Source organism: Urocitellus parryii, chromosome 6, assembly GCF_045843805.1.
Source record: "Urocitellus parryii isolate mUroPar1 chromosome 6, mUroPar1.hap1, whole genome shotgun sequence".
Taxonomy (NCBI): Eukaryota; Metazoa; Chordata; class Mammalia; order Rodentia; family Sciuridae; genus Urocitellus; species Urocitellus parryii.
Genome location: NC_135536.1, coordinates 186,922,176 through 186,933,009, shown reverse-complemented (window position 1 = coordinate 186,933,009; position 10,834 = coordinate 186,922,176). Strand labels below are relative to the sequence as shown.

Below are 10,834 nucleotides of genomic sequence, written 5' to 3'. Positions count from 1 at the left end.
CGGATGGATCCCAGGCAGGTGAGAGGGTTGGGGTCCAGGGAGGAGGAGCACTAGGCACCAGGCTCGGGGCCTCGGGCCTGCACCTCCTCGGGGTGGAGGAAGAACCTGCTGTCACCTTGCCCAGTGGCTTCCATTTAAGCTGTCAACCTCGGGTGGGGGTGACATGGGACACTGCACTCTGAGGGGGCGATGGCTCCTGGGATGGGTGACGTGAGCTCCAGCAAGTGCCCCGTCCCCCAGGCAGAGCGCCATCATCCCCTCCGTCAGGCGGAGGCTCCACAGAGGTGACGAGCTTCCTGGAGCGGCTGTCACCTGAGTCGGTCACCACAGAGAAGGAGCCCCCCAGAGGTCCCTCCAGAGGGCCTGGCGTGGGACATCAGCGCTTCCCAAAGGTGTCTTCCAGACACAGCTTTGCGGTAAAACCCGCACTTCATTAGCGCACCGAGCGGGAGCTTTGCTCCTGGATTCATTTGTCCTTCTTCACTCTGGAAAAACTCTGCCAGCAAGACCCTGGAGGGAGGGAGGTACCTGCTGGAGCCGTGGAGGACCCCCGGGTGAGCCCTCAGCCCGAGGCCACCGTCCTGGACCTCAGGGCCGGGTGGGGACGTGGAGGACAGCACCAAGGGTTGGCTGGGTGCTAGGTGGGCTTGGTATGTCCCTACCACACTGTCCCACCTGTTCCTCCAACCTCACAATAGAGGACCAGTGGGCATGGCGACTTCCACGCAGCACCCCGGGGTGAAAGCCCAATCACATAAAATGGACCCTTAAGGCGCTCAACTGTGGGGCCCTGCTGCACCCAGTGCTGCCCACCCACCCCTCTGTCTAGTTCCACAGCACTGTCACCGTCCCCAGAGGAGACCCAACGTATTCAGCAAGACAAGTGCCACCTGTCAAGGTCCCTCTCACTTGTATGAATCTATGCGGCACCAAAACAGGAGCCGGAGCCACTCTGTGAGTATCCTTTCCCGCCCCAGGAGGCTGCGATTGCCCCGTAAACACACAGCCTCTAAATATTTGTCCCCGGCAAACACAGTGGGGGTGGATGACCTGAATCGCCCAGGTGACGACTCCGGGGCCAGCCGTCACAGGGCTGAGCAGGGCTGTCTTGTGCCAGAAACTTCCTCGGTGTGGTCAGCGGTGCCCACGGCGCACAAGGCAGCCGCGGAGACCCAGGGTCGGTTTGCGCAAATGCCTTGGCTCCAGGCGTGGGATAGTCACAGTTTGTTTCTTGTCACCTTCTGGGAAGTCACTGTGGCCTTTTTTTTTTTTTTGCCAGAGCCATGCTTTCCATTGAATCCAGATTCCTGAATAGAGGGCCATTCTGTGGTCAGCCTCAGGCGGGAGGAGCCCATCCCATCAGGGGTGGGGTGGAGCAGGGTGTCCAGGTCTTGCGGGTGAGAGACGGACTGGGGACGATGGCGGCCGGCATTGCTCTTGGCTGCAGCCGGCGCAGCCCCCTCTTTTCTGGTTGTCGGAGTCCCCTGGAGTCGAGGCAGGCCCTGCCCGTGTCTCTGGGTGCCTCCTGAGCACATCCCGAAGGCTCTTCTGAGTCTCCCTCCTCTCCCGGTGCCCTGTGACAGCCTGGAGGACATGAGTGGGTGGCAGCGCTGCGTGGGCGAGGAGGAGACGCGCCCTGCCAGCCGCTGCTCCCTCTCTACCGCATGCTGGGAAGGCCGAGAGCAGCGGGCTGGCCTGGGGGGCTCGGGAGACCCGGGAGACAGTCCCTTGGCTGTGGACATGGTGCTCTTCGGTGGACCCTCGTGGGCTGAGGATCCATCAGACACCCAGCACCATCTCCAGTCCTTGAGGGACGCTTCTCACCGTTCTCAGCACCGCGACGTGCAGGACGGCTCAAGTCAGCTGTGGGAACAGGAGCAAATGAAAGTGCAGGTTCCTTGTTCAAAAGGGACCAGGAGACATTCCCCTTTCTCTCAGGGTCTGGCCACCAGCCGTGGGTGCTTGATCTGCCAGTTGACGGTGCCCTCCCTGGCACTCGGCATACTCAGGGGAGCAGTGTTCACAGGAGCAGGCCTGACCTGATGTCCTCCCACTTAGCCCCAGGCCCCAGGGGGATGGGGGATGGCCGTGGTCACCTGGCAGGGTGGGCCAGGAAACCAAGTGACCAGAAACCTGTCCCAAGGAGGTGGAGGGGCAGTAGGAGGCAGGACCCGTGGGAGCCAGGTGCCTGTTCTGTAGTCCACACACTCTCAGAGAGGATGTTGTTAGGGACTTCAAGACGGTGACCATGAGCAGGCAACTCCAAGGGAAGGACATGCCCATGGCCCCATGAAGCTGCTCCTGGAAGTGGGTAGGCAGGAAGTACAAAATGTGTGCTCAACAGTGAAGTATTGAGGGTATAGAAAGGAAAAGAGAGTCACAGGCTCAGAGTTTGGGGCTATATCCAGAGAAATACCAGCTCCGGGGCGGTTATGGCGGCTCAGCTGGTGTTTGCTGAGTGAATATGTGTGATTCTTTTCCTGAGACCCAGGTCCCTGATCTATAAAATGGGAAAGATAATAAAAGTGCTTACATCAGACAGAAGCATGGAATATGTTCCCTTCTGGCATGCAGAGGAAGCCCATCACTGTGATCCTCTTCATTCCCAAAGCTGGGTACCTGGTGCACATTTAAAAAATGTTTGTGCTGAGGATTCCTAGAGAAATGTGATTTTTTGCAAATTGGATTCAAAACAACCCCTTCACCTTTTCGGACCTCATCACCCCATGTGGAGGATGCAGCTGGCATGGAGGAGCGAGGCGGCTCACCGACAGGCCGTGCAGCAGCCGCGGGAAGGAGCAGGGAAGGAGTCCGTTTTAGTCTTCAGACCACCTTTTCCAGGGACTGGGTTTCTTCCTCCTCTTTGCCAGGGCAGTTTTGTGTCTGGGATCAGCTTTTTACATGAGCTTGGACCTAAAGAAGCACGTGTCTGAGTAGCCCCTGAAGAGCTAGGGGATCTCGGTGGCCTTGTTCCCAGAAACCACAGCTGAAGCTCACACCCAGCGGAAGCCCCCACCCAGGACGCAGCCAGCGTCCACTCCGGGTCCCTGCAGCTGCAGACCCACCATGAGGACTTACTCTTGGTGTTCACAGGCGACCAAGACTCCGGTCCAGTGGGAGAGTGGGAGGCTGGGGCTGCCTGAAGCCCCTTAGAAGTGTTAGCCTCTAAGGACAGGGGAAGCCGTGGGCCCCAGGATGCCATCAACTGGGGACAAGGGACCTTTGCCCATACTTTCACCTGTGTGTCCTCAAAACCCTACCTTCTATTTGGTCTCATTCTTCCAGAGAACTCTGTACTTTGAGGTAAGTTTGTAGCCCAATATTTGCTTTTTAACATTGACAAGGGAGAGTGGCAGGAGATGGAGGCCACCCCTCTGCACTGCCCAGGTGGGTCATTCACATGGGATGAAGGTCATGGTGACTCAACAGACCTGCATTTGAATGGAACTAGCTGTGTCCCTCCTGGAAGACTCACAACAAACACCTGGGATTTGTGGGGAACGTTCCAAACTCCAGGCTCTGCTTTTCTGTTTTGATTTTCCATCTCTGAGGTCTTCCAGGGAACCAGCCCATTACAGTCCCATCCACAAAATGGGAGCGCACCAAGTCAGTGGGGTGAACCGCGTGCACCCACCTGCCGGCACGCGCCACCCGAGGCTGTGCACTGGAATGCCTGATCCCAGGTGCGGTGCTAAGGAAGGGCCCCGTGCAGCCAAGCGTGACTTCCTGTTGGGCGTAGACACAGCAGCGTTCCCTGTGGCCGATGGCACCTCTGGTAATGAATGCCAGTGAACCGGAGGTGAAGTAACCTCACGCCAACAAGTCACTCCATGCCGTGTTTGCACCGAAAGCCCCCCCCCCCCCGCCCCAAACCTGAAGAAGCGAAACCCAGCCGCAGGTTGATGATTTTGGTGGGAGTGGAGATGTGGGTCGACCGTTTGCTGGGCTGTGGGCCACGCCCTTGGGATCGGCTCATTAAGGCTATAGGTCCAGCTGGCCATTCCCAGGGCCTTGAATTTGCCGAGGCTCTTTACAGGCCTGAGTCACACCACACCCCATGGGGGTGAGCCCAGTCTTCACCCTGCCACACCTAAGGTAGGGGGCTCCCGTGGAACCCCTGTCTGCCTAGAGGAGTCAGGCCTGGGAGCTGGTCCCCGCTCCTGACTTCTCACCCAGTGCTCTTGAAACCCAGCAAACAGCCTTGAGATGCACTAAATTGCGCTGAGATTCTGATAGCTTGCAAAGCAAATTCTTTGCAACTGTTATAAAGGTCTCATTGCTTAAGTGTAGTCCAGCAAAACCACCAAGCCCCCTCCACGCCCAAGACTCAGACTTGCAAGGGAAGTGAAATGTGCCTGCTAGGCTGCCGGAGTGACCATGCCTAGCCCAGCACTTCTTGGGGGAATATATGGAAGGTTCCAGAAGAGGTAAGGATTCCTCATGCAGAGTGACATGCTGGAGCCTAGCTTGCTTGTGTTCATAGCCTCCCTGCCTCCTGCCAGTCTACTGGACCTCTCTCCTTCAGTGTCCTTGTCAGTACGTAGGATTGTTCCAAGTGGCACCTTGGCTGGTGGTAATGAGTTGATGTAAAGCACCAAGAATAGGGTTTGATGTGTAGGTATTCGGTGCCTACTATATGCCAGGTGCTGTTGATACAAACATGAGCAAATAAGAAGGAACCCGGCCCTCCTGGACTTCCTATTTGGGGGTGGCAAGGGTATATAGCACGCACTCAATAAGGTCATCAGCACCCAATCATCTCAGAGGTGCAGATCTTTGCCAAGGAGTTGCACACTGGCCACAGGGTGTTTTTCTCATGAGCTTTGGCTGTGGGGTTGACATCTCACAGCTGTAGTGTCTTGTCAACCGGTGACTGTTGGCACACAAAATGTGCTGCCAACAACATTTGAGGTCCAGGAGTTTCCCGGGCCAGCCTTGTCCTTGACCCCACCTGCCTGTCAAAGAAAGGGTGGGTATGTTTTGCATCAGCAGTGAACAGGGTCAAAGTTTAGTCGATCAGAAGTTGTGTAAGGACTCACTGTGGCTGGTCGCGGCCCGAGGCCTCCCAACACTCATTAACAACTGCTCAATGATTATCTCCCTGGATTTATTGTGGTGACTTGGACCAAAACATCCCTGACCGTGGCGCTGATCCAAAGACCTGCCCCCGACGTCACAGGCGAGCCTCCCTGGGTGTATCAGAGGGGCAGGGCCGTCCTCCACGGTATTTAAGGCAGGAGGCCCCACCGCCAAGCACCGCCTTCCCACTGGGAACTCACAGTCTCCGGCGGGAAGAACACGGCCAGCCTCCCTGGATCTGACGGGAGACCACCCAAAAGGAAGGCAGGTGGGTCGAGCTTTCTTCTGTACCTGGCTAAAAACTCCAGCAACAACGCTCACTCAGTTTCCCTGGGGGCCATGGCTCTCTGGCCATGTGCAACCCACACGCTGTCCCTCAGATGTTCCTGGTCCTCTTGACCAGGAAGGCTGTTTTCTGTTTCAGGTGACCCTGGCATTTGTGCCCCTGACCACAGCTCTGCAGAAATGCCTCCTCAGCTGCACAACGGCCTGGACTTCTCAGCCAAAGTCATCCAGGGCAACCTGGACAGCCTGCCCCAGGCGGTGAGGGAATTCGTGGAGAGCAGCGCCAAGCTGTGCCAGCCGGAGCACATCCACATCTGCGATGGCTCCGAGGAGGAGAACGGACGGCTGCTGGGCCGCATGCAGGAGGAGGGCGTCATCAGGAAGCTGAGCAAATACGACAACTGGTGAGCCCCCCCTGTGGCCCACCCCGCCCTCTCCTTGGCATCAGTGGCTGCAGAGGCTTTAGAACCTTAATAAATGGTCAGAACCTTCGAGACAGCATGACTGGTGGAGCCACCGAGGCCCTAATTGAGCTGGGCAGGCCAATGCTCTCTGCCGCCTAGATTCCGGATCACGATGAAAGACAGTCCCCGCCCCTAGCTAGTGGCCTAGTCAACATGTCCTGACAAGGTGCCGGCTGGCTTGGCCACTGCACTTCTACAATGTGCCAGTGTGCTCCGTGTCCTGTTGGGTGTGGGAGAAATGTGACAATGCGAGATGGGTCTGTTCCTGACTGAAGGGGACCCTGGGACTTTTGCAGCTGGTTGGCTCTCACTGACCCCAGGGATGTGGCCAGGATTGAAAGCAAGACAGTCATCATCACCCAGGAGCAAAGAGACACGGTGCCCATTCCCAAAACTGGCCTCAGCCAGCTGGGTCGCTGGATGTCAGAAGAGGACTTTGAGAAAGCCTTCAACGCCAGGTTCCCAGGGTGCATGAAAGGTGAGCAGCCATTCTCCCGACAGGGCAGATTGACAGCACGCCTGTCCTCATGACACCTGCCCTGATGGTGATCCTGACAGCAAGGGAGCCCTGCCCCCGGCCTCAGTGTCTCCCACTCTGTGTGACACGCGCCCCGTTCTGTTCTCAGACGTCTTGCGTGAGCCCTACAGGGTTCCACACGTGTGGATTTCACGCAGCCTGGCAGAGCCTAATCGTAGCCCGGGAGAACATGGATTTGGGCATTTTTGTCCACTTTGCGGTGGTGGACTTTGCTAAACCTTGGGGCTGGCGGCCATGAGGGTGATATCGATGGTGGGAGGCCATAGCAAGGATCCCTGCGGAAAATGATGCCAGCTGTGTCTGCAGGCCAAGGTCACGGCTCACCGTCCCCACTGGCCCCTCCCCAGGTCGGACCCTGTACGTCATTCCATTCAGCATGGGGCCACTGGGCTCCCCGCTGACCAAGATCGGCATCCAGCTGACGGACTCGCCCTACGTGGTGGCCAGCATGCGGATCATGACGCGGATGGGCACGCCTGTCCTTGAGGCCCTGGGCGACGGGGAGTTCATCAAGTGTCTCCATTCCGTGGGGTGCCCCCTGCCTCTCAAAAGTAAGCATGCCACTTCAGAATCGAGAGTTGATAAAAAGTAAGCCCCTGCGCTCCGCATGTTCACACGCTGACGCGGCTGCGCCTGTTACAGAGCCTCTGGTCAACAACTGGGCCTGCAACCCAGAGCTGACGCTCATCGCCCACCTGCCGGACCGCAGAGAGATCGTCTCCTTCGGGAGTGGGTACGGCGGGAACTCGCTGCTGGGGAAGAAGTGCTTTGCTCTCAGGATAGCCAGCCGGCTGGCCAAGGAGGAAGGCTGGCTGGCAGAGCACATGCTGGTAGGTGGGGACGTCCCCTGGCTGTGTTGGGAGGCCTGGGGTGGCAGACGCAAGTCCATTCAATTTCCTGTCTGCGTGGGAGATTCATAGACAGGGAAACTTCTTAAGTAATTATGAACTCCACAGTCTATGTCCCTTCTGAAGGACCTTGGGCACAATGGCCACCATGGAGATCCTGCGGACTTCGTTCTTTTGAACAGAGATAGATCTTGAGGGTCTACCCTTGGGAACTTCTAGGCACATCCCTAGACCTCAGGGTAGTAAAGAACAGAGACCTCAGTGAATGACCTTGTCTCCTGCAGATCTTGGGCATAACCAACCCTGCGGGGGAGAAGAAGTACCTGGCGGCAGCTTTCCCCAGTGCCTGTGGGAAGACCAACCTGGCCATGATGAACCCCTCCCTCCCGGGGTGGAAGATAGAGTGTGTGGGCGACGACATCGCCTGGATGAAGTTTGACAACCAAGGTGACTGTCTTGGGCCCCACCGGTGATAAAAAGTGGACTCCTGTGGGTTATCGACCTCGAACACGGCCAGCTCTCCCAAATCCAGCGTTGGGTGTGTCGTTCAGTTAGTTCAGAGTCTGCGAAACCTCAGAACTCTGTCCTCTGCCAGCCCAGCATCCTTTAACCATCCGGGTCAAACAGGCCGTGGATGGCTGATGGCTTATATACAAACATTCATTAAGATAAGTGGGTGGAAGATGGAAGAGGAACAAAGAGTTGTGAGGGTCTCAGAGATGCACAGTCTCAGAGATGCCCGATGAGAACAGGCATGTAGTCTAGGGAGGGAAAGGGGTGGGGGAGCTTGGAACGGAAACCAGCGGGCAGATGCCAGGCTGCCCCCGGCTTGGGATTTACCACCGCTTTTCCGGTTGGACCTGTGCAGGTAACTTAAGGGCTATCAACCCAGAAAATGGTTTTTTTGGTGTTGCTCCTGGCACCTCCGTGAAGACAAACCCCAATGCCATCAAGACCATCCAGAAGAACACCATCTTTACCAACGTGGCCGAGACCAGTGACGGGGGCGTTTACTGGGAAGGCATTGATGAGCCGTTGGCCGCGGGAGTCACCATCACCTCCTGGAAGAACAAGCAGTGGAGCCCGCAGGATGGTGAGCCCCCTCCGGAGGCTGTGCGCTCTGGGCTGCAGGTGCCTGTTTGGGCTGGTTGCTAAAGGGCCTCTCTCTTTTTGTAGGGGAACCTTGTGCCCATCCCAACTCGAGGTTCTGCACCCCTGCCAACCAGTGCCCCATCATCGACGCTGCCTGGGAGTCTCCGGAAGGCGTGCCCATCGAGGGCATCATCTTTGGAGGCCGCAGACCTGCAGGTGAGCTCTCCCCTGCTCAGGCGGGGGCACGGGGTTTTGGGAACTGAAGCACAGTTGGAATCTCTCCTTTTCCATGACCTTGTCAGAGGGTGCCAATGAGCTGGGGCTTTCTTTCCCCCAATCCAGAAAAACTTGCAAGCTCCAAGGTAGAGCCAACTCGTTGGCTTCCTGGATCTGTGACCTAAGGTGGCTGGATTGGAGTTTACTGACTCCTTTGTGGCCCCAGTTGGTACAGCGGTGCCTTAGCAGTTTTCTCTATAGCTGCTCAACTAAAAAGACGCCGTTTTGCCAAGTCATTTCCTGTGTGCGATGACCTCGCTGGTCTTAGAGTCTGAATGTCACAGGCTTGAAGGAGTTTTCTGTCCTTCTCAAGGTGTCCCTCTGGTCTACGAAGCCCTCAGCTGGCAGCATGGTGTGCTCGTGGGCGCTGCCATGCGATCAGAGGCCACGGCGGCAGCAGAGCACAAAGGTAAACAAAGTCAGGACTTGAAACCACAGGGAGGGTGATTAGCGCTCTGGGCAGCCCCCCTTTGCCCCCCTCTGTGTCTGTTTGTGGAGAGAAAGACGGGGGCAGGAAGAGAGGGAAGTAGGCATGCTCTATCCACAGTAAATGACAGTCCCTGTTAAGCCTTTGGACACATCACTTACCAAAGGACCCCTCTCTTTAATAGGCAAAGTAATCATGCACGACCCTTTTGCCATGAGGCCCTTTTTTGGCTACAACTTTGGCAAATACCTGGATCACTGGCTGAGCATGGCCCAGCGCCCAGCAGCCAAGTTGCCCAAGATCTTCCACGTTAACTGGTTCCGGAAGAACAAGGAAGGCAAGTTCCTCTGGCCAGGCTTTGGGGAGAACTCCAGGGTGCTCGAGTGGATGTTCAACCGGATCAATGGGGAAGACAGCGCCCAGCTCACACCCATCGGCTACATCCCCAAGAAGGATGCCCTGAACCTGCAAGGCCTGGGGGACATCGACCTGGAGGAGCTCTTCGACATCTCCAAGGAGTTCTGGGAGGAGGAAGTGGAAGACATCGAGAGATACTTGGAAGACCAAGTCAATGCTGACCTCCCCTCCGAGATCACCAGACAGGTCCTTGCACTAAAACAACGAATAAGCCAGATGTAATCAGAAGCTAAGGGCTTTAGCTTTAGAACCTTCCCTTTCCATTCCATAGGATGCACTCAGGGCAAGAGAAAGCGAGTCTTCCCAAATCGGCACCAGCCACAGCACAATGAGCACACTGTTGAGCAGATCAGAAAGGCACATTTAATTGTTCAGATGAAAAACACAGAGACCAGGCTAGGAATCAGGGAGATTGGGGGAGAAATCTTAGCAAGTCTCCAAAAATTGCATCCGATGCATGTTTTGTTCAACTTTAAGGTCACCTGGGCATCTAGTTGTTAAGTTTTTCCACGTTAGCTATACCAGTTAGCTGGAATGCACAGTAGAAAACACTTGAGCTGTATATATGTGTACATGTGTGTGTGTGAGCATTGTGTATTTGTGCATTGTGTATTTGTACTGTTATCTAAAACATATTTAATACCTTTCGAAAAATCTCAGGCAAGATTACCTCCTAGTTGTTAGTGGAAAGAAATGTTGCTTTGTTACTAATGTGTGTGTCTAAATTATTTTTGTATACTGTTGTTCCTTACCTTTATGTAATTGTAATCAGCACCCTTACCACTTCTCGGAAAAGATTACACAATAAACTTTTATAGGAAAGATGGATTCGACTTGCTTGGTTTCTCTCACCTAAACCATCCAAAGAGAGAGCTCCGATTGAATCCTTCTTAATCAATCTCACCTCCATGCCCAGGAAGGTGGGGGCGCACAGAACCACTTTGAGAAGCAGGTGAACTGCAGACCAGGAGGAGACCAGGGAGGAGACCAGGGAGGAGGTGGTGGGAGGAGGGAGCATAGAGGATGGGAACGAGGCTGTGCTTTGCTTGCAGGATCTGCTGGCGCCACTAGTTGGCGCCCTATGGCTAGGAATAGCAGTGCTGCTTCAGGGCTGTACTTGAAGTGTTTAATGTGAACTTTTTGAAAAAAAAAAATTTGGTCTGGGGACTCAGCTGTCCCTAAGAATGGCATTGTGGACAATTTCAAAGCCTCTTTTCTTTTGACTCTTTTTTTTTTTTAAGCAATACTTTCCCACTGTGTCATCCGTGGAAGAGAAATGCCTTTCAGAAGGAAAGGCCAAGGAGAGCTCTGCTTTGAGAGCACTGGTTAAGCTCCTTCTGCATACTGTGGACTGTGGCTGCACACTGGGCTGCCTGAGAAGGGAGGTGGCATGGGTTGGCCCCAGGTG

General features: G+C 55.5%; 1 protein-coding gene across 1 annotated transcript; it reads left to right on the top strand.

The window, feature by feature from the left end:
- Nucleotides 1-5,220: 5,220 nt before the first annotated feature.
- Pck1 (phosphoenolpyruvate carboxykinase 1) lies at nucleotides 5,221-10,248 on the top strand. The gene is made up of 10 exons (XM_026406798.2): nucleotides 5,221-5,347; nucleotides 5,504-5,768; nucleotides 6,125-6,306; nucleotides 6,714-6,917; nucleotides 7,009-7,196; nucleotides 7,499-7,661; nucleotides 8,083-8,307; nucleotides 8,391-8,522; nucleotides 8,896-8,991; nucleotides 9,194-10,248. The coding sequence occupies exons 2-10, from the start codon at nucleotides 5,545-5,547 to the stop codon at nucleotides 9,646-9,648; spliced, it is 1,869 nt and encodes a 622-aa protein (XP_026262583.2). The 5' UTR covers nucleotides 5,221-5,347; nucleotides 5,504-5,544; the 3' UTR covers nucleotides 9,649-10,248.
- The last annotated feature ends 586 nt before the right edge of the window (nucleotides 10,249-10,834 follow it).

Coding starts and splice junctions, on each gene's coding strand:
- Pck1 (XM_026406798.2), top strand. CDS start 5,545: ATGCCTCCTCAGCTGCACAACGGCCTGGACTTCTCAGCCAAAGTCATC. Junction 6,307..6,713: donor GTTCCCAGGGTGCATGAAAG/GTGAGCAGCCAT, acceptor GCCCCTCCCCAG/GTCGGACCCTGTACGTCATT. Junction 6,918..7,008: donor GTGCCCCCTGCCTCTCAAAA/GTAAGCATGCCA, acceptor CGCCTGTTACAG/AGCCTCTGGTCAACAACTGG.